At 41.9% G+C, this 23,885-nt stretch overlaps 1 protein-coding gene and 1 long non-coding RNA gene across 2 annotated transcripts in view; one reads left to right on the forward strand and one right to left on the reverse strand.

The window, feature by feature from the left end:
• Window positions 1-10,324, reverse strand: part of LOC108502472 — a 28,840-nt gene extending 18,516 nt beyond the window's left edge. The window contains exons 1-3 of the long non-coding RNA XR_001876495.1: window positions 10,275-10,324; window positions 7,939-8,124; window positions 4,211-4,362 (exon numbers count right to left, since the gene is read on the reverse strand). This is a non-coding gene — a long non-coding RNA (uncharacterized LOC108502472). The remainder of the gene's footprint in view (window positions 1-4,210; window positions 4,363-7,938; window positions 8,125-10,274) is intronic.
• A 582-nt stretch (window positions 10,325-10,906) lies between these two features.
• KCNQ5 (potassium voltage-gated channel subfamily Q member 5) overlaps window positions 10,907-23,885 on the forward strand; it is a 283,070-nt gene continuing 270,091 nt past the window's right edge. The window contains exon 1 of the mRNA XM_017825442.1: window positions 10,907-11,262. Within this exon, the coding sequence (XP_017680931.1) occupies window positions 10,907-11,262 (356 nt within the window). The remainder of the gene's footprint in view (window positions 11,263-23,885) is intronic.

Genomic DNA, 23,885 nt, shown 5'->3' on the forward strand with positions numbered 1-23,885 from the left:
GAAATTCCTCCGAGGAATTAATTACTTAATATTTATTATAAGATGCACGCTCCCTGTGGGGATGAGTAGGGGAGAAGGACATGTCCTACCATCTGCCTGCGGTGCCGCTCCCCCAGACTCCGCAACAGCCGCTCCCCGCGGGCGGGGGCTGGGGGGGCTCCATGAACCCCTTCCCGCCGCGGGACGCCACTGCCACCTGCTGAGGGCACCGAGCTACTGACGGTCCCGGCCCCTGGCAGCCCCCCGGTCCCCCAGAGGTGGTCCCCGGTGCAGCCTCTGGGGGACCGGGGCGCCGCCGGGGCCGGGAATTGCGGAGCATGCGGAGGATGCTTTCACTTGGATGCGAGTGTTCACCCAGCAGCATCACAGCGCTAGAGACGGTGTCAAATAAAGATAAATTTAGGGCCGTCTGTTTTCTTTCCATTCCCTCCCCACAGCTACTTAGTTTACCAGTTCCAGCCTTCTAAAGCAGCCGGTTAGTAGGTCTTAAGTGAAAAGAAATGATGTTTAGAGTCTTCATGGTTGTGGAGCATCTCCAAAATGTGTGTTTTGCTGTAATTTTTTTTAGAAAGGACATTGTTTGATTTCAAAGATGTGCTTTAGGAAGAGAAGGTGCTGTTTCAGTGGGCAGCAAATAATTATGCAAGAGAAGGTAAGGTTACATGATGGAAATTATTGCTCCTAACTAATCTGGTGCACGAACACAAAATGCCTTTAATAAGGCTCCCCAACCAAAAGCATTGTACGAAAGAAATTGTCATTTACCATAATAAAGAAAGAAAACATGTTTGTTTTGTAAGAGGGAATAAGATCCTAATCATTACTACTTGGGGTCTAAAGCAATATTGGTCTTCCAAAATTGTCATCAGCATTGCAAATGCTCCCCTCTTTAGGAAATCAAGTCAGTAATTCCTCATCAGTTGAGCAGAAATAAACAACAAAATGTTTATTACTTTCTAGGGCCCATTTGTTTCGGCAGGAAACTATCTCCACTGTTATGCTACTCAAGTGTACAGATTCGCTCTGGAAACGGAGACGTATCCTTATCTGTATGGATTTAAATATGGAAAGAGACAGTGAATGGAAAGAACAACTTCAATACGATATTTTAGGTTACAACTGAATCGTGTGTTTATGGCCCCAGACAGTGTGCTCTGCAAAATGTTCCAAAACACTCATTTCTAAGCTTTCAACTATTTCCCCCTTCTGCTCCAGAGAAACATTTTGAGGAAGAAAAAAAGAAAAAAAGTTTGCTATCAGGATCTGGCATAAAGAAGGTAGAATAATTATGATAACTACTTCCAACTGAGTTATAAAGGCAGCTTGTTGCTTTTACTTACCACCCATCTTTATCACCCAGGCCATCACTTCTTTTTAAAATATGTAAGAGTTTTGCTTCCAGTACTTGATCTTTACATTATAAAAACAATTTTAAACTCACAGTTTTATAGTTCACCTTTTAGAAGATAATGGCTTAAATTTCTAGTTTCCCTCCTTATTGCAGTGATATGATAGCTGCTTCTATAAACCAGTCTAGATAATATGTCATATCTCTCTTCAGCAGCTACTGCACACATGATATAGGAAACTCTCCTGCTACTGGTTACTCATTAAAGTTAAGTGATAGGGATCCACATGGCAAGGTTAAATTTCAACACTTTAAACCCTGCTGAAAGTTGCTAATAATAATGTTTAATTTTCATTCCAAGCATTTATGGTGTCATCAACTTGAGTCGATTGTTTTATTCTCATTAGTTGGAACCAATGAACCTCCCCGCAGAATGAAAATCTTCAGGCAGAATAACCAAATAGAGCCAGAATTTGACCCCTGCTTAAATTAAACAACCTAAATGGGTTTAATGTGAATGTCCGATTAACTAGAGGCAAAGTTTGATTAAGATTTTCAAAAAGGGCTAGAGATTTCAACACTCTAGCAGGGAAACTTTAACAAAAATATGATATTCAAACTGGGAAAACTCAATGCTTTCTTTAAATCATCTAGCATGTAGGGCAATTAAAATAACTATTCCCTTATAAAAAATAGTATTAAATGCTGCCTTTTTATTTGGGGATAATAACATTTGCAACTAATCATCACCCATAATCTCTTGACAGTGAAAAGTATTCCTGCAAAAAATTCAACCAAGTTCAAACCATCTCACGGGAAAAGAAAGAGATGAGAAAAGGAAGGATGTTTGCTATGGCAGAGAGAGCTGGAGAAAGGAATGGGAAGCCAATGGGCTGCAAAGCATTGGGACCCATGGTGGAGACACAGCAGGCACCTGGTCCTGTGCTGTTCTTCAGGGTTATGCTCACATGCCACTGTGCTATGATGCCTCTCTCTGCTCATTCTCCTGTCCTTCTCGTTTTTGGAGAAGCAATTGGAGGAGCTATTATACCAAAGGCAGAAACCACTGTTATCCTTTCAACCCTCTGCCCCCTACACATAAGGTTTGTGATTTTGTAGCAGGGGCAGGATATCAGCAGTGACAGATGCTTATATGTCTTAGAGTATTGACCAGGTCAAACTTATCAATGGGTTTTTATTTCACAGGGTAGGTCATAAAGTATTCATTGCTCAAGGTCATCTAGACGCATGGAATATTTTAGGTTGGAAAGAACTTCTAGAGGTCATCTACTCCAACTTACCCAACACATGGCTCTCATCAAATTTACATCAGGTTCCTTGAGGCCTGCTAAGCTTTGAAAAACTCCAAGGACAGAGATTTCACATCCTATATGGGCACCTGTGCCAGTGTCCAACCACTCTCATGTTAAAAGATCGTGGGGTTTGCCTTATATCTATATTTGTACATCTTGCTTCTCATGCAAATACTTCCCCGCTAAATCTGGCCTATGGTATTTAATCATCCTCTCCTCAGCCCTGCAAGGATATTAAAACCCACTTTTGGTTATATGTTTCCTTGCAGACAATGATATATGCAGAGACACAAAACAAGATAGCTTTAGAAATATCACAGCTTCTATTTTATTCCTCTTTTGAAATAGAATATCTGCCTCCAGCCTTTCTCTAGGAATGCAGCTGTTAGACCACCACTTTAGCAGCATGTGAAAAAGCCCTGTTCTGAACTATCATCTTATTCCCCATGTTTATGATTCCTGCTTACTTGTCATTATAAATTCTGTCTCATTATTGTTCCTGTCTCACAGCCTCACTAGATCACCTAGATTCCTCTTAACACTTGCTTTCTTATTTTTCGTCTTTCTCCTGATTGAGATTTTTGAAGTGCATGCTTTAGGATAAGATTTAAGAACATGAGCAAGTCAAGTGCCTAACTATGCCTGTAGAAGCCTACAGTATTCCTTTCTGGTGTGCTGTGGTTCCAACAGTTCCAACTGAATGCCTTTACTCATCCAACAGGAGCTCTTGAGGGGCCCTACTGACCTTAGACACTCTCACCTCCACCTTTACAGTTCATCTATTGACAGGAATAAATCTCACTGAATTCAATAGGAACAGAGTAACAGAAAGGAGGAGTCCCAAGCATACAAACCAAAGGTTTCCAATGAGTAGTTGTCCTCTGATACACTAATGGAAGGATAGCTGTAAGAGTTCTTATTTATTCCAACTTTCTGTGGTGCCTCTATCTTATGAGTAAGTTCTTGTTATGTCACTTGAGTAACTCAGAGGGCACATTTTATTAAAATTCTTTGAGTATCATAAATGCTGTCCAATTATTTGCACAGGTACATCAACAAGGCCAAATATCTTTTTATTTTTTATGAAAAAGGGCAGTAAATTTTTTTTTATTTTAAAATATATCTTCAGAATATATTAGGGTGGTAATTAACCATCTAATTTAGAAAAAAATGTTACTCCAGTTACAAAGAATTACAATAATTTAGTTTCAAGTCCTACATTTATGCTATAAATAAAACTTAAGATGCAAGAACATTTGTATGCGAGATGAACAGCTAATGATCTTTAGAGAATATTAAATCACTCCTAGATCTTAAGAGAAAGTTTAGATGACAGGAAACACTTTGTGTTACCCCTAAAATTTGAAGTCCTATTCCAAGAGCAGAAACCAGACTCCTATAATAGGACTAGGCCATCTCAATAATGCATGAAGTGTATGGGCACCTTCACATGAGGGTCACAGAAGCCAGGGCACAAAACAAGGAACCTTTTAAACTTGCCAGAAGCATGCAGACACATCCCATATGTGAGATTAGTGATGCTGCCTACCTGTCCCAGTAGTCAGTGGCCAGAGTACTCCCTCAAGCCTCAGCATGGCTCTGCTGCCCGGGAACAACTCTCCAGACTCCGCAGTACAAGCACTCCCAGGCAAGAGCACCTGAAGTGGTTGGCTCTCTCCATGCTACTTTGCACAGATTTGTCTTAAATTTGTTTGGGACAGAGAGATAAATGCAAATTATGTTCCAGTTGAATAAAGTGAAGACTGACATGCTTCTAAGTATTTTCAGAAAAGAAAAAATTAGATGATTCTAAAATATTAATGTCAAAAAAATTGCAATACTTCAAAGATTAGACCATAGTTGAACAGGAATTTTTTAAATCAGAGCTGCGATAATACAAGTGGAAGAGATGTGCAGAGATGGGGAAAGATGAGATGACCAGAAGTTCATGTCTGGTAAATAATAAAGGTCACTGTAGTTTAAAGAAAAAGCTAATAATGAGATACATCTCATGTATTTTGACATTTTCTCAGTCACCAGCTTTATTCAGGTACATCTCTAGACAATCTAATGCATCACTAAGACTAGATATCACTGTGTCTTAAAGGAGTTTTGCTAACTCTAGGGATCAAGCTGAGCTTTCACAAAATATTTCCTCCATACCCAAAGAAATCAGAAATAAGTCCAAACCAAAAAAAAATCTTCACTTGTTTCCTACACTGGAAACCTGAAAAAAGAATGTCCTCTTGCTGAATTCTAAAGTAGCTGTATTCTGACCTTGACAGACTTCTTCAAGTCTGCCGTGGGTTGTTATCATGCCTGCTGGAAGGAACTGCTGGGATGCAAGCTAGCCAAATTATACTCTTCTCCTTGAAAACAAACAATTTGGAAGACAATATCCCAAGGATTCCAAGATTCTCTTTTTATATTTAGAAACTGTGTTCAGTTACAAAAGACTGCAATAAACATTTACATTTTTGATTGGCATGTTTTCTTCAGAACTTCTGGGTATTTTGGGGAGTATGATTTTGAAAATCCATATATTCTAAGAAAACAAACCTTTCTATCTGGAAAAAACCATTTCATATCCTATTCTATTTCTATTATATTCCCAGCTCAGGACGGTAAACTGTTTGGCAGTTCTCAGTATAGATTCATGTCTTTGGCTTTGTCTTTTTTAGGGTTTTTTAATGATCCAATTACTTGCTTTGCTAGATTAGAGAGTGAGAATGGTCTATGGAGCAGGCCCTGCACCTGCAGCAGGTTTTGCACCATTCAAGATATACAGTCTTGTTTTGTCACCAGATTGCTTGTTTGGGAGTCCAGGTAGTTGAATCACAGAGGGAGGAGGCTTAGGGAGGAAGGAGGGAAGGAAGAGAAGCACCACAAAATAGTAAACAAACAAACAAATAAACAAAACAAAACAAAACAAAAAAACAAAACAACCAAAAATTAAAGAGAAAGTAAAGGACATGAACAGAAGAGCCATTTAGGAGAGCATGTCTTGAGGTCTGGTAATGACTTTACAGACAGGCATGCCTTATTAATGGAGAGGGATGTTTAGGTATTTAGTTAAGTAGGAATCAATGGAATAAATTAATTCTCTTATCAGGGATTAATATCTGATGAGCGAGAGGAAATACTAGATGTCAGGGAGCAAAATAAACATTTGCCAGGGCAGCCAGACAGCACAGAAGTAAGGACAGGAATTTCTGCCGTTGATCTTGACCAGGCAAGGAGAGAAGGCCAAACTGTTCCTCTAGCTGGAAAGGAGCAAACAGCTCCCGGCAGATGAAAGGATCCAACTAACAGTTTGTGAACCGGTCTTGGTTTTTATAGGTGTAATAACCAGGTAGAAGTGTTTTTAGCATACCTGTGGCCAAGGAGGCACAAGTACTGCGAGTGAGCTATTTTTGTCTTGTCTTCGGATTAAAATTTATGCTGTGCTGGTAGTAACACAGAGAGAGGGGCTGCTTGGAATGAAAGTCTGGTGTCAGGACAGCTCTTTGTGGAGACAGGTCTTCCTCACAGTTAGTAATCTCATAGCAGTTTAAAATCAAGATTAACAAATAAAAGGGACATCAAAACTAAATTACTTTTGAAGGTACTCCCTTGAGTTCAGGGTTAAGGGACTTCATGAAGAATGCACAGGAAGGCTGGGCCATCCTTTCTGCTGTGTTCACTGTTTGAATGCCTCATACTATTGACAGTCATGCTTTTTTCATTTATATGAAAAAAAGCTTGCAGGAAAATATTCCAACATCTTGGAATATTAATGTAATGTATTCCAACACTTTTGAATATTAATATCAAAGCCTTGATACAGCTGCTAGCACATTACATGTGCTGACTGGACAGCTTGTAATATGCATCCTAATAAGCTGCTCACCTCATCTGACATTTTGCTCCTGATTTATTACACAATAGAGATGCTTGGTTTGGGGTTTCCTGGAGGTGCATACCAGGTATTCCAGGCTATACAGCAGGTCAACATAGCAAATGAATTGTTCCTAACACCTGAGTGATTTGAAAACTTATTCCTGGCTCTTGTATGCTTGACACCAAGAATAGCTATGAGCATCCCCTCTCCATATAATTAGGCAGAAAGCTAAAAATCTTACAAAGAGATGCAAAACTAGAGCATACATGATACCTCACAATATTATATAATACGAGAAAGGTTATTAACAAGGAACACAAGTGAACTCAAAACATGATACCACAGTAAACTGACCTTTGCAAAATGTTGCTACGAAGGCCCTCCAACTTGCACTCTGGCTGCTTTCCTGCTTATAACAGCCACTGTATGTCTGTGATTTCTGCTGCTCTCTCTTTTGCTGCATTTGAGAATCTTACACTATTCTATGAATTTGTGCTAACAATCCCTCTCTCTATGCACACATTGCTACCACCCCATGACAGATACGTAAAATTGGACATATCGGTAGAACACAATTGAAGAGAGATTCTTCGTATCCATGTAAATACTAAAATAGGTACACAACTAGTTTTCAGCAGCTCAGTAAGCATCTGTCAGTGACTTGAGGCAACTACACACTCAGGTACTTTGGACTTGATGTGGATAGGCTCCAGATTCTATCTGGCCTGGCAGCACAGAGCAAAGCAGTGAACTGGACATGGTGAACTCTGACCAGTGCCCTCCAACCCACCTGGACTTCTTTTTTTCCCCTCTTTTTTTTTTTTTTCCCTGTAACAAGGTTCTTCTTCTATTAGTATCTACCCTGTGTCACAACTACACCATTGCATTACATTTTTCTTGTTATTCATTTGCAAATTTAGTCCTTGTGAATGCCTGCTTTAAATTCTAGTGTGGCTAACCCCAAAATTGCAGTAGTAGATGGCTTAGAAATTTACATGCTTTAACAAAAAAAAAATTTTATTATAAATAAGGGAATAAGAGACTATCACTGTTGTTTAAATTACTTCCTTTCTTTCATTAAAATAAACCCAGAAATTCTAATTTAAGGCAATATATCCCAAGTAACTCATTGGAAAGAAAACCTTGAAAATACGAAACATATGTAACATTTGGTTCCTGATCAGCAAAGACCGTATGTGTCAGCTGATCCTTCCATAAGTCAGGATATATAACATTTGATGTATACATTTGGAAAATGCAATGGAATCTTAAAACTAGTTACTTAAAATTTTGGAATATGCTGTTGACAGTTGCCTTAAAGCACAGTAATAGCTACTCCCAAGCTGCACTTTAGCATGCCATGTTACTTGCCCCTTTGCAAGTGTTATATACTGTACCTGTAGCCTCGAGAAGTCAAGATTCCTTGGGAGGTTCTTGCCTTGGAGATTTCGTCAAGTAGATCCTCTTACTGACACCTGAACCCAGGGTGACCTTGGACCATACTGGCATGCTAGAATTTCACACGACTCATCTCTGTAGGTATTATATAGTCTGAAGCCAAAATATCAGGGGAATTTGTTGTCCTATAAATGTAGACCCATATTTTGCAATAAATACTTAGATGAGGACGAGCTTTGTTACACAGTACAGCTCCTCTGCCGGCTACAGGGCAGGCAGCTGCCTGCGTGCTAATGTTCTACTCCACATTCAACCAGTGTATCATGCCCTGGTTATCTGACATATGAACAAGTAGGGATTAGAATAATTACCATCAATCTCTTCTCATAATACTTACTTTTAAAAGGATTTATTTAATAACAGATAACAGATGGGAAAATACACTTGTTCACACACTGTAAAAAATAAAATAATTCATCACTAAGTGTATTACTTTTGTTTGCTTCTAGCTGTCCCAGCATCTATGGCTATATTTCAATATTTGTCATATTTGTGCTCACATAGTTGTACTCACAGACTGTTTTCCTTACAATTATTTAAATTAATTGATGATTTTAAGTACCACTAGAGGGCACAGAATTATAACAATATTTCTTAGTGGATCACAAAAGGAACATCAGGAGCTCAGTAATTTTCACAATTTATTGTCCCAGTCCACAGTTTAAAGCCTCGATCCTATCAATAGTGCTGCTGTGAGCTGCACCACTGCACACCCACAGCAATTAAACAAAGCTCAAGGGTGAGCGCTTGCGGGACAGAGGCCTGGCTGAGCAGGTTGGACCATGTGCTCTCAGTTGAATCTCACAGTTTGGCTTTCCAGAACTTGAGTACCAACCCTCAAATATTTGGAGTGACTAAGGCCAGTTTAAATCTAAGCATGGAGGAGCGGCTGATGGTAAAGGCTGCTGTACATCTTCAGCTGTACATGGATACATAGGGATGAGAAAAATGAAGAGTATAAACACCTGAATATATCAAACCACAGAAATGCAAACAAGTACTGAATGAAGGATTAACTAACTCAATTTACAATTCAAAGAAAGAAGAGTAGATATGTGCCACTGGAAAGCTTAAATATTAATGGAGTTTCTGTGGATAGTTGTATCAACTACTTAACATCTGTTTTGACATGTGTGCTGTTTCTGCCATCCCTTATCATGAATTTGAGTGGCTGCTGTGGTTCACATGTTAGAAGGTTCCTGTTTGAAGTTGCCTGCAGTGGAGGAGAAAGTGTGGTGGAGGAAGGAAGAAGTTTAAGCTCTTCATTTAAAGACATCTGATTGAATGGCTTTGGACACGTAGCAGTAAATTAGTACTGTTGGTGTGTCCATGTTGCATTAGTAGGGGCACAAGTTAATGTTCACAGCCAGAACATGCTTTGTAGCTTCTTTTCTGGGAGTTGAAGATGGCCTGTTAATCAAAGCTTGAGAGCCTGGCCTCTAAGTGGTCAGCACGAAAAACCCCCACGAAATTTAACTCAATTTCTGAATGCTTCTATTGAATTTCGCTCAACATTAGCATCTACAATTACTACTTTTCATGAACCCTTCAAGAATTAGCGTCACATTTTCACATCGCGGTGCTCAGGCTGCAAAACCAGTGGCACGCAGCTATTTTTCATGAAGTTGGTACTGAAGTGCCGGGCGGGGCTCCCAGGCGTCCCCGGGGGACGGCGGGCGCTGCAGAGCGCTGGCCCCAGGAGCGGTACAGGCGATGGCTGCCGCGCAGCAGGCGGCCGCGGGGTGCGGGGGGAGCGCTAGTGCGGTGTCCAGGGGGTCGCCCCCCGAGCCTGGGCGATAACTGGGGCCAAAGCAGGCGCGGTGCGGCGGCCGCGCCTGCGGGTGCCAGGGTGGGTGGTGTTTTTTCCGCAAGCTCACCTTGATGCGGCGGGGCGTAAAAGGGCCGCGCTCGGCAGGGGGAGCATCGCTGTCTCGGCGCAGCGCGGGCACGGAGCGGCAGCACCGCCGCGCTCCGGCCGCACCGTGCCGGGGCCGGAGCTGACGGGGGCCGGGGGGGAAGACCGCAGGGAAGACAGCCCGCGCCGCTGCCGCTGGGATTTGCTGTCTCGCCGCGGCACGAGGCAGGGACACGGCGGAAGCGCCGGAGCGAAGTGCCGGGCCGCGCCGCCCCCTCGGGGGGACACCCGGCGGCTCGTCTGCGCTGCCCCGCCCGGGCTGGCCGCGCTCCCCGTCCGCAGTGGGGTCCCGCTGCCGGCCGATCCTCCCCCGCGCCTCCGCCGGGACTTACGGCAGTTTTGTTACTTTCTCGGACTTACATGGACATTTCCCGGGAGCGCGCGTAGTCCGCGGGTGCCGCGTCCCGCCAGCCGCCTGCCGCCCGCCCCGCCGCGGGCACCGCCGCTGCCTCTGCCGCTTGAACCCCAGGACCCGGAGGCGCCCGGCGGCGCGGCCCCTGTCTGCCCCCACCAGCCCGCCTTCCTCGCCTACTTTCTCCGTCGCTCGGAGCGAGAGCAACAGCTTGTCCGGCCCAGCCGAGCCAAACGACGCAGGAGGCAGCGAAGGAGCGGGCGGCGAGAGGCACCACCGAGCCGCGGCCTCTCCGCCGGAGCCGCGCGGAGCTGCCCTCCCTCCCTCCGCCCCGTCCCGGGCCGCAGAACCACGCCGGGCGGCGCTGCGGGGGCCGGCGGCGGGGCGCCGCCGCCCGGGAGGAGAGCGCGCCCGTGGGGGCGCCCGCTCCCTCGTCGGGGCCCCCGCGAAGCTGCCGCAGGCCGGCCCGCCGCGCCGGACGCCCAAAGTGGCCCGCGCCCCCGCGCCCCGCGGGCGCCGCCCGGAGACCCTCGGCCCCCGCTGCCTCTTGCGGGCTGCCGCCGCAGGGTGCTTGGCCACCGCCGCCCGCGCCCTGCTCCGCCGCGGCCCCGGCGCCCGCCCCGGCGCCCGGGGTGATGCTATGCCCCGCAACCACGGCGGCGGGGAGGAGGGCAGCTCCGCGGGGCTCTGGGTGAAGAGCGGCGCGGCGGCGGGTATGAAGGATGTGGAGTCGGGCCGGGGCAGGGCGCTGACGAGCTCGGCGGCCCGCGGCGACGGCCTGCTGCTCCTGGGCACCGGCGGCACGGCCGCCCCCGCCGGGCTGCGGGAGGGCCGCCGCGGGAAGCACGGTGCCCGCATGAGCCTTCTGGGGAAGCCGCTGTCGTACAGCAGCGGGCCGAGCTGCCGCAGGAACGCCAAGTACCGCCGGCTGCAGAACTACCTGTACAACGTGCTGGAGCGGCCCCGAGGATGGGCCTTCGTCTATCACGCCTTCGTGTGAGTACCGATACGCTTGCTTCTCCTCCCGTCCCGTCCCGTCCCGACCCTTCTCGTCTGTCCCCCGGGCCGCCGTCCGCACCTGCCCCGAGCAGAGCCGCGCCGCACCGACAGGCGCACACCTCCCCTCCTGTCCCTATGCTCCCCGGGCATCTCTCAGCGACGGTCCACGGGGAGGGCAAGTCCCCCGCGAGTCGTGCCGAAAGTGACCGGGAGGCGTCAACGGAGGCGGAGGAGCCTCTGCCACCTGCGGCGCGGCGCTCCGCGGGCGGCGGGAAAATCCGCGTAGCCCGAGGTGGGAGGTGATGGGGGGGCTCGGTTCAGCCGGCAAAGAGAGCCGGAGGGGAGCACGGCGGGGAGCACATGTTCGCTGGTCTCCTGGGCGCCCGAGGCCGCCGGCTTGTACGAGGGGGCTGCGCGGCGCTCCCACTGATGCCACACGCCGGCCTCGAGGTTAGACGGGGTGAGGCGTGCCGGCAGCTGCCGGAGTCGTTCCCGCGACGGCGGGGCCCAGTGGGTACGCCGACGGTACCCGCGGCGTGCGTTCTGCCTCACGGACGCCAAGAGCTGCGCGGTTTGAAAAGTTACCGCCGCGGAGCCGCACAGCTCGGTTCTGCCTCCAGCGTGTTTTCCCGGAGCGCCTCTCAGGGAGTGCGGGTGACGGCGCCTTCCCACGCGTGTGCCCGCCTTGGGTGCGCGGCGCCGCGGGGGTGCCGCGCCCCAGGTGCGCCACTGCTGCCGCTGGCAGCGCCGGGGGCCACCCGGTCCGCGCTGGCGGCCTCCCCCCTCTGCCCGCCACTGCTGCGCTTTTGGTTTTAGCAAGTGGCGACTCTTGTCTTCCTCACTCTGAAAGAGCCCGTGACGGAAATACATGTTCCTACACATCGCTCAGTGGAGAGCGGTACTGTCACCGCGGTGTGAAACTTGGGCTGCTTTAACTTCAAGCTTGCCTGTGAGGGCTGTGCGGGAGGACCTGTGGCTGTCACTGCTTGCAGTATCTCTAGGGTCAGCAGTGTTCCTCAGTTCATTAGCAATCCCCTGTTTCTATGGATTTTGACAATATTCGGGGGAAAGGCTCGACTTAAAATCTTTTTTGATGGCTGAGCAAAATGTGCAGTAGTGTGGCAAGGAGTCATGGCAGTGGATCATACTGCTAGGTGAAAACGTCGCGATCAACTATAGAGGAAGGAAATTAGGCGTTGCTGTACTGGGAATATAATACAAAGTATTGCTGTGTCTGACTACAGAAAATATATCATAAATGAATCAGAAGATTTAATTGATATGCTGTAGGTAACTGTATTTGTTCCATGATAGTTACAGAAATCAGCGGTTGCAGCAGCTTTGCTTAAAAAGCAACTGTTCCCTAAAAGCTGTTTGATAGCATAAAGAGTGCTCCCCTCCCATCAGCAGGGGAACTCCCAAATCCTACTTTAATGCAAGTTTTTATAAGTGAAAAAATATTTTGCCAAAAACATGGCAATCTGATTAATAAAATACTTTGTGGATAGACTTATTTAGTAGATCACAATTACTATAGATAACAAGGAGTAGAAATATACTTAATGTTATATATTATTCAGTAAAAGAATTTTTGTCCACTTAGAGGATCTGCCCATTCTCTCTGTTTTACTCTGAAAATCAGCTCTTACACCCTAAACTTTCTTCTTGGAGGGCATTTATTTGGTACCTTTGGCTGTCTGGGTTCTTACAGGTTGACTAGATGGATGTAAATTAATGTTGCGAGAATCACCAAAATATGTACTAGGAATCAGCTCACTGCAGTGCCTGAAGTTGCCATACAAAATCTGTAAATTGTATTTTTGGACCTTTCTCTTCGAGACCATGATGAAAATCTTTAAAACCAGAAAAGTTTGAGTTGGAAATACCATTGACAAGTTTAAACCTAAAAAAAAAAAAAAAAGGTAGTAAATTTCCAAACAGAGTGGAGTCATGACACAGCAGCACTGTAAACAAGGAAGATTGCCAGCTGCGTTTAGATAATTGCCTACATAGAAAGAGTGCCAGTTTTAATTTTTAATTGCAAATGGCAATTTTGGCAGCTGTAAATGCCAACATTACATCTTTTATCTGAGCAGAACTACGTGAAAGAGCCTGAAACATTACTGTAATAAAAAGGCACCTAGTAATAGTATTACCTTTAAGGATCTGTCACTGCTACATTGTTTAAGGTGCATTTGAAGTTCCATTGCATTTCAGTTTGACAGCCATCCTTATTGTCTGTCTATAAATTATTTTAACATATTTGTATAATTCTGATTTAATCACAGTCAGATAGTCAGGTAGTATTTTTGGTGTTTCAGGCTCTTTTTTTTTTCTATCCACCTGATGAAATACAATTACACCTTGGAAAACAGACTTTCTCACGGAATTAAAAACTCAAACAAAACAAAATAACTACAACGTTTTGCAAAAAGAAGTCTTGAGACAAGTAGCTTAGAGTTGCAAAGACATTACTAAGTACGTGAGATATCTGCTTCTACCACTGCTAAGCTATTCTTGACTGCAGTGGAGCCTGTTATAGCTCTGTACTATTTCTGTTACAGGAATGGGCTATCTGGGGTGAGACCTTTTGAGCAGATCATTGGTCTTCTGAAACCTCACTCTGATATGCAGGTTGAAGTAATGCAAGGGTGGCTACAGAGTTGCAGTTTGAAGTCTTTGATCTAGAAGTTTGTTTAGGTTTGCATGTTTTTAAATAAGAAATAGGGATTTGGCATTAGTTACAAATAGAAACCATTTCCGCAGTGATATTGTCATTTATCATTTCTATAGGGAAAAACACTTTGGAGCTGAGTTTGCTCTTTTTATTTTTTGCCCTTTCAACTAAGAGAAAAATAGGCCAGCTACGTAAGGAATGAGTGTTGTGACCTACATTCAGAAGTCAATTGGTTGGTTTATTTGTAAATACAGACTTGCCAAGTGCTAGAAGAGACAGCTCTTCTGCAAACTTCTGCTACTAGAGGGAGGATTTACTCTTGAGCAAAGGCCTTTAACTTCAATGAAGTTGTACTGGGGAGCATAGACATAAATTACATGTTTCTTGACTCCTTTTTGTGCACCTCTTTACATGGAAGCTCCATTAAAATGTAATATTTTTCCTGCAAGTTTTTGAAAATCTGCTTTTCTGATACCATAGTTTTCTATTCTTAATCATTCAGGAGCCCCAAAATATGAACACTTATAAAATCAGAAAAGAACATTCTACCATTTGTGCATAATGAGTCAGTAACTTAAACTCTTGCTAGTAAAATATTTATGCCACACTACATCACCTACACATGAAGCATGTGCATATTTAACACATGTGCTTATGTTAAAATGCTGAAATAATGTAGCTTTTCAAAAGCATTCTCTTGGGATGTCGTAGGATTTCTTTCTGTTACTGCTGTTGCAGTTTGTTTAGATTATTTTGGGTTGTTTGGTGTGATAAAAATGTATAGCTATTGCCATAGAATGATCAAAGGGGAATTCCAGATTGGTTGCAAATTTAACTCTGGATTTCATCTTCAGCTGTCATACGGATTTTGTATTATTTTTGTTCTTAATTGACATTCTGAAAATGAGATGGCATGAGATGTTCAGCAAAAAAAATACTGCTCTTTGATAGTGTTTATACTGGTAGGATATAATTAGTTGTGTAAGTTTCCTAATTTAACATGTTGGATTTATTTCAGGAATAATAAAGTTTCTGTTTCTTACTGACTTCTTTGTAATATATTCCATGCAGAAGTCTTTAACATTTTTTGGGGGGATGTCCTTCTCTTTACAAAACCAACACCTTTTGCTCTGGAAGCTTCTGAATCCCAAATCAATCCCAAATCACAGATCAGGATGTGTGCACAAGGGCAGTAGGACTTTGCATGATGTGTATTGATAGTTTTTCACAGGCACCCTCTGTTGGCCACTGCAAAGATAAGATACAGCTATAAATGAATTGTTAAGAGCCTCTGTGTTGTTCTTCTTGTCTTTTGCATTGTCGATGGAAAAAGACTGAAAAATTATTTCTGGAAAAAAATCTAATGATGCCATCAAAGATTTAACTAGCTATTTTAGCTTTCCAGATCTGCCAGAAAGGACATAGCTTACTAATGATCAGATGGCTATTGAACAGCAGGTCTTTGCATGTGAGCTAACAGCACTGCCTCATACTGTGCCCTTTGTATAACTATGGAGGTTCCACATTCTGATTCGAAAACCAGTAATGTGCAACAGGCTAAGTACTTGTTTTTTCTCATACTATTGAAAGTAGGAGAAATTATTTTATCTATTCTTTTATCCATCTTAAAGCTTTTAATGAGCTAGTTCCAAGTGCTCTGTTGGTAGCTTTATGGCTTTTATCTTTTTAATCACCATTTCAGAGTCAGGGTGTGATATTGTTAGGATAATAATATTTTTCTATATGTTTTTAAAAACAAATAGAAATATGATATTTACGAATAATAGGGTTGATAATATAAATGTGTGGCATATGAAATATTATTAGGTACTAAGGAGGTAAAAATTTAAAATTCTTTAACTGTGGCACCTAAACTTTAGTAGGCATTTTCTTTCAGGGACAATGAATGATGGTGGATATTTAGATGCACTTCAGTATAAATCTACAGCGATCTGCCGGACCTGAAGTAGTTTGTGATTCTATATATGTGCATATTTCTCACCTACACATTGTTTTGAAGGAACCTTAGGAAGTTTACCCAGTCCAACTGGAAGGACACACTCTTCCCAGTCATGTCAGATGGTGTTTGTCTAGATAGGTCTTATATTTCACTGGATGCAGGTCCCACCACCTTGCTGGGTGACCTGCTGGTCTACAACACCTGCCTGTTGAAAAAAGAGGAAATTTTGCATGGAGAGGGAAGAATGGAAGAGCCATCCTGAACCTACCAAGTGGGAGTTGTCATTGTCCCTTTACGTGTTTTCTGTCACTGATGAGATTCTGGCTCTTTATTGCTGTGATTTCCTTTCAGGTAGCTTTAGGCTGCTACTGGGTCACCTGTTAGATCACCCTATTGCCAGACCGAACATGCTCAGCTCCATCAGCTGCTCCATGTAAGGCAAAAGCTCAAGGCTCCTAAGTATCTTCATTGCTCTCCAGCATCTCCTCCATCTTCTGCACATCCCTGTTCAGCTGGGAGTGTTCACAACTGGATGCCATATTGTGAAACTGTGCTGAGTAGACGAGAAAACTTTCCTCAGCCTACCAGCCCCACTCTGCTAATGTAGTTGTATGTTGCTTGCCTTGTTTCTGATGAGGGCATGCTGTTGGCTTGTACTGAATTTGTTGTGTACACAGAAATGCCAAGACCCTTTTTACTGGGCCTGCTGCCCAAACAGTGGGTTCCCAGCCTGTATGGATGCATGGGATTAATCTACACCAGGTGTAGATATCTGCTTTTCTCTGAATTGGACTTCACAGCTGTTTAAGTTCACATCCAGTGTTTTCTTGTGCCATCTCAGTCACTATGTTTTGATCAGAGTGGTGGAGATGTAACAATCTTTAAACCCACTTGCACTTGCTTTGTGATTGGCAGAGAAGATTAAATGCTCAGCCACGCCTCATTCCTCCCCTTTCCTGGTGTTGTTCATGGCCAGCAGTCCTCTCCTGGAACCCTGTCATGGGCGATAAATAATATTCAGCGTCTCTTTTTCACTTGGTTTTTTTTGGTAGTTTTTGTTTTTCTCTTTTTTTTTTTTTTTGAGAGCTATTGTCTGCCTCAGGATTTTCAGTAGCTAAGTATTAGGAATATTTATGCATACGGTAGTAAAATACTGTTTCACATTTTAATTTTTGAGGCTTGGTTTTCTAAATTTTCTCATTTGTACTGGCCTTACTTTCTGATTCAAGAGTAGTGATCCAGGGAAAGTAACTAATTTGCCATAAAAATCAAAATTGATCCACAACCTTTTACAAAGAAGACTACAAAAGGCTTTCTTTGGTAAAGAGTCACCAAGACCTGAACTGGGAAAAGTTCATGTGTGTAGACTTTCTTCAATTTGTCGAAGAGCTAATTTCTCAAATGGGATAAGGAAGTGTGTTTCGGAAGGTAAGGTGCTAACTTAGGTTAGTTGTTTGTTTCAAATAAAAGTACAACCTTTGCAAGCAGGATCTTCTCCATCTTAAAGCAGGAAGTGAGTTAAGAGGTTTCTTTATAATCATCTTTTTGCTGTAATTTTTTCCCCTCATGCAAAACCCGTGCAAATAGAATTATATTCATGGATGAGACTCCTATCTTAGATCTATTTTTCTTGGTGTGCCAGTCTTCAGCGTGACATTTCTTGTCTTCCTTATTGGGTGTCTTGTATGATGTGAGGACTCTTGGGGAACTTTCTGTGGTCTCACATGATGAAAGAACTTGCTCAAAATTACATATTTTGTCCAGTGGTTGGTTGATACATGAATTTCTAATATGGCGTTAAATATGTGTTCTCAAAAGAGTAGTTGTTTTAATGGGTGCAAGAAAGAATTATAAAGATTTTAACTGCCTGTGAGACAGTATTTGTGTGGCAGATTTTGAAAGTGGGCTGTAGACAATATCTTAATGATCTAGACACCTTTTTTCCCCCCCAATACTTTTTTAAGTTTCTGCATTGTTCACCTTGTTATATCAAAAATAAGTTGTGATATCTCTTCAGACTCAGTGGTCTTTCCATGCTCCAAGGCTGACTATATTTTTAATAGCTATTCACCCTGTTTTATTGTTGTTTGTAGTTTAATTACGTTTCCTGAATTAGATTAAAGTACAATTGAACTAATATTTTTGCAATAATTTAAAATAATTTCTAACATCAACCAAATGGAATACCAATGATTATTCAGTCATTAATAGTGTTTCCCTATACATGAAAATAAACATCAGTAATATACTTACCAATACTCATAAAAACGCAGTGACATTTTTCATAATTGTTTCAGTGGAAAGGAAAAGCACATGGTTTGTTACTTTATTAATATTTTTTTTAAAGGAGAAACTATATAGAAAGAAAAACTTTTATTCCTAGACAATGTAAACTCCTGACTTTGCAAATAAATCTCATTGTGGTAAGGTAGTTGTTTCTTAATAATTCAAAGGTAAAACTTATTTGCCAAGTGTTTAACATTCTTATATTGTTCATATTTTCATTAACATAAATGTCTGATGAAAATTAATGAAATATGTATCTGATTTTAATTGAAACAAAAGTGAGTCTTCTGCTCACAGGTAGAAAAGATGGAGTAGAAAGTATAAATAATACTATCTAACAAAAAAATCTTTAACATGTATACATAGTACACATAATTTGCTACATTATTCTTAATTAGGCAGATATTTATTTCACAATGTAACTTTTTTCCCATTTCAAACCACTAGCAGAACAGAGCATACATTCTTGGCTCTTTAAATTAATGCTGGTGTATCAAGGGTCACTTTCAAACATGTGTTATATAAGCTATACTGAGTTTGGGGAAACTTGTGATTTTTTTTTATCCTTTCGTGTTTTCTCTTAGATATTTTTTAAGTTTGGGTTACAGATTTCCTGTAAGAGAGCAGATGTAGATTACCCAGGGGATTGCCACCACAGGTGAGTTAAGGTAGAAAATTCATCAGCTGTACAGTTTAGCAATTGCAAAATGATTTTATGGAGTTGCATGCTCATGTGCAGAGAACCTTTCCTTTAAAGATATTAATTAAAAGTTCAAAGGCTGTCTTATAGGTCAGCTGCACCTAATCAAGCAATAATTTCAATTTTCTGTTGGACATTAGATTTATCTTGTGATAGCTGTCTGAGTTGCAGTGTAATTGCGTTACAGGAAGCTCAGCAAAACGTTCATCATTTTGGGCACTGAAGTGTAGTCTCAGGCAGTGTCTTCTGCTTGAAGGACTGTGTGATTACTTCTTAATATATACAGTATGGTCCAGTGATTCAGAGGTGGTCACAGTCCTCCAGCCAGACATATCTGAAATTTTCTGTTTGGCCTTCATCCAAGAAAACCTTCAAACATAAATGTGTGTATTTTCCTCAACAGAGAAGGGCATAAATACATCTCTAAGCATTTTCTTGAAGAGTGAGTAATTTTCAAAGGCATGGAGTACCTGCAGCTTCCTTTCATTATTCTATTGTGTATTGAATGGGTAATTCACTTTTTTCTCCCCACTTGTATAGAATGAAGTTTAACAAATGAATCATGCTCTTAAACTGATTAGAAATAATGAAGAAAGGAAGTTCTGTACCTGCCCACATCTTGATTTAAGCAATATATTCCTGTTTGTCTTGGCTTCCTTCTTGCTTTGAGACTCTGTAGTTCAACAAAGCAAACATATTATGCCTTTTGAGATTTCTGTAGAGTTTTAATTCTGTTATTGTAGTCATACCTGATATCATATGGAAGCAGCAGACTGGTTCTAGGATTTGAATATGACCAAATCAAGAGAACAGAAACTTTCTACTTTGAGAATAAAAAAATGTTACTGAATGCATTAAGATGATTCCCTAATTCATGAATGTCGTAGATTAGAGCATCTGCACACACTCTTTTGAGGTCATTCAGTCAGAAATAGCATCTAACTTCTCCTAGGGCATTGCATTTAATTGCTTTATGTGGCCTAAGCTCATCCATAACCGTGGTATCTGAGAATTACCCATTAGAAGCAAATGCACAAATCTTTCCCTTCCAAGCTCTCGTGACAGGAGTGCACTTAAAAGTTACTGCTGAAGCCTTTCTGAATATGCGTAAAAGTCCTGACATACTCAAGAGGGCCTTTTGTGTGAAAATTAAGATGAAATATTGGTTTGGATGCATTTCTGTAAGTAGTGGGGGTAGAGGGACACTAAACCATGGTAGTGAGTTTGAAAATGTAGGCCAATCTCCCTGCGAGACAAGTCTATATCAGTAACTGCATTTTTTCAATGGTAAAACTGCCACATCATAAGAGAAATGACAGATGAGGGCTCAGTCAAAGCTGGAGTGATGAGGCTGGAGTGATGTCCACACTACAGCTGGGGCTGATGAGCAGGTGATGGTGTCCTTTTCCCTTCAGGTGGACCATCACCAGAGAAGAGGAATTGCCATGTGTCTAGAAAATCACACATTAAACTTATCAGTTTGAAAAACTCTTACATCCAACAACATTATGCTGACTGAGGTTAGAAGTGCTCTCTAAATTCATTAGGAGGAAAAAAAAATCTCTTTTTCTGTTTTCATCTCTGTGCAGTTGATACTTTTCTGTAGAGTCAGGTTTATTAACTAATATCAGAGGAACCATTGCCACAGGAAGAAGCACAGTCTTGGTCTTTGCAGCTCCACGCAAAAAGATGTGTATAGGCGGCAGGAAATGTAAAGCCATGCGTGAATGAGCTGCTTACAGAAATCTCTGCACCGAGCATGGAGGAAGGAAGAGGCTGTGCTGGCAGTTGGAGGGTTTTTCTTAGAGCTGTGTCTCAGACCCTTCCGAAGTGTAGTTGTGAGGCAGAATCATTTAGGTTGGAAAAGGCCTTTAAGATCATAGAGTCCAACTGCAAATCTAACACTGCCAAGTCCACCACGAAACCATATCCCTAATTGCCATATCTACCACAAGTCTTTTAAATACCTCTAGGAATGGGGACTCAACCACTTCCCTGGACAGCTTGTTCCAATGCTTGACAACCCTTTCTGTGAAGAAATTTTTCCTAATATCCAATCTAAACCTTTCCTAATATCCAATTTAAACCTTCCCAACTTGAGGCTTTTTCTTCTTGTCCTATTGCTTGTTACCTGGAAGAAGAGACTGATCCCCCACCTCACTTCAATTTTCTTTCAACATCCTTTTCTCATGCCTTTGGCCACACCTACTTGTTTTCACTAGAAATGTTATTTAAATGTTACTTTTTCAAGGAAGTTCCTTTATACTTCTGGTGCAAGTACAGTTAGTTGCAGTAAGTATGCATGTTCTCAAGTGATTAGTTCAGCTTCTAGTTACTTAATCTGTCTCTGATATGTCCCAACCGCATCTGTAGACTGAAGATGAAGCAAAATTTAGAATAAAAGAGGAACACCTTTGCTAATATTTGTGGCTGTTGTAAATTTTTATATAATACAATAGTTTGCTCAAGCAGACATATTTCTTTCCTCTTAAGCTTAGAAACAGTAGATTTAATTTGGTGGTTGAAGATACTGTCTGGAAGGAAATTGGCTTTCCTCAAAAGTCACAGTGACTGCTGACTAAACTCATGATTTGTCTGGGTGGGGTATTGGAATTGAGAGGTTATTGTAGGCTGTAATGAGGTAGGTGATGGTCCTGAATTATAAATAGTCTTTGGGAAGAATGTTGATTTTCATCCTGAAAATGCTTGTACACATACTTTTTAGTGGTGTTATTAATAGTTTTAGGCTCTTACATAGTAATTACTAGAAATCATCAAACTAAGCATTGATAAAAGCTCTATCATTCAGAGATGATGGCAAAAATCCATCTGAATTAGAGACATTTTATAAAACTTCTGAAGTTATTCTTGAGAAATTCTTCTAAGGAGAGAGGAAAGCCTAATCTGAAATCTCCAATGCTACTACATTATGTATGTCTGGGCACTCTGCGTGAGATTTTGCTGTTTGAAGATATTTTATAGTGGGAGTTATGGTGAGAGCATTTGTGAAATTGCAGAGGCAGAAGTTATCTATGTGGGAACAAAAGCATGGAGGTGAAGGAGAATTTATGAATGTGTACTGTACTGTAACAGTACTTGACTGGTAATGTATATTACTTTCAGGTTAGAAATGTATTTATTTTCTATTAAAAAAATGTTTTTAATTTTTCTTCTCTTTTATTCTCTGCTTTCTGTAGAGAGAAAGATGAAGTAACAGTGTGAATCAATTTATTGGATTTATATATAAATAAAACATGATATTGATCTATACATTTTTCTTCCAATGGAGTCTCAACCCTCTATGCAGACCTGAGGAAATAATCAGTAATATCACAACATGAAAATTTTATTCAATACCTGACTGTGTTTCTGATTGCTTTTCCTTTGGTAAATATTCATGTAAGTCTTCTTGCTGAAGCTGAACCTCAGCTAGTTTATTCCCATGTCCGATCTTTGATGAAGCTTAGGTCACTTTTTAGCTGCTCTTGCAGGTCATTTAATGGGAAGGGATGCAGCTGGACAGCAAGATGTAGTCCAACCTCTGACCTCCAGCACGGCTACATGTACACCTGGAGGAAAATCTGGGGAGATGCATCTGAAATACCCCTCGGTATTCAGAAGCTTGGTGATAAATACAGTCCTCGGGGACGTTTTCTGCAGAAAAGAATTCATTCAGTCTTATTCCTGTCCAGGGAATTTCTCCTTGAAACCATAGCTGAGTTAATGATACCCATAAAATATAAAAGACATCTAAAAATATGATAATGTTAGATTAAATGTTGTTATTGCTACTGTTCATTGATGGGAAAGCTGGAGCCGAAGTAGCTGTATCAAACTGAAGCACGATACTACACCAGTAAGTGTCAGAAGAGAAGTATGTACATGGAAAAATCCTTTGTATGATTTTGCTCTCCAGGATTTTTTCATCTGCCCATATCTGTAAATTACCTCACTGCAATGAAAGGTCATGACATTTTTTGGCTTGCCTTTGTCTCCAGCTTTAGGAGTTAATCATAAATAACATAATGGATAGTACCTGAAAACTCTGATATGTTAAGACAATACAGTGACATTTCAGATATAATTTGTATCTGGAAGATAAAATTAACTAGGAGAGTGCTCAGTATTTAAGAAATATGAGTTTATGAAATTTTGATTGTGTTTTTTCAGGTTTATTAATCCATGGCAAAATTGTATTCTTCTCTGTCTTGAGTATAAAAGAGCCAAATCTCTGTGAAATAAAGCTTAGATGAAAGTGATCCTGGATGAAAATGTGAACAGTTGAAGTCATTTACAGAAGAGTGAGTCAAGAGATCTGAAGGGTATTTTGGTGTCGGAAATGGGATAAGTATATTAGGGAGGCCCATTCATCTTACAATACCTATATTTAGCATCCTGCAATGAACCAGTGACTGCTTTCATCACTGTCCAGTGTGTATCACAGAGTCATGTCTTATGAACCCACGGGGTATCTGCAGTAGTCAGTATTTAGAGATGGCTCAGTAATAAAGCTCTGGCTTTTGGCCTTGTCTTTAAACGTGAGGCATACTGTAAGGGATATGTGATGTTGGCAGGTTCTGCTGTTCCAAGTATGGATCTGTGGATTAATTTCAAACTGAGGGCTGCCTTGCCTACCTCTAGAGGGTGTGCAGGTGGCAGCAACAAATCACTGCACATACAGTTCATACTGTTTTCTGGCAGGATAGAACTGGTATCTTGCAGTCTAGCCCTGGGAATTTCTGGTTACGCATTCTAAAAAATCCTTAGCATTTTAATTTGATTTAAAACATTAATTAATGAATATTGTGGGAAAATTGTTAGAATACCTTTTAAAGATGATGGCATATAGAGCTACAGTTCTGGAAGATGTAGTTTACTAATCCGCAAACTTCTTTTGTGTAACAAATGCAGAATATACAAGTTCATTATTAAACAATCCATGTATTTGTATCAATTATGTTCTTGGGTATTCTAGTTAACTATCTAGCTATCTATCA

The sequence above is a fragment of the Lepidothrix coronata genome, unplaced genomic scaffold (genome assembly GCF_001604755.1).
Source record: "Lepidothrix coronata isolate B3197 unplaced genomic scaffold, Lepidothrix_coronata-1.0 Scaffold4, whole genome shotgun sequence".
In the NCBI taxonomy this organism is placed as follows: Eukaryota; Metazoa; Chordata; class Aves; order Passeriformes; family Pipridae; genus Lepidothrix; species Lepidothrix coronata.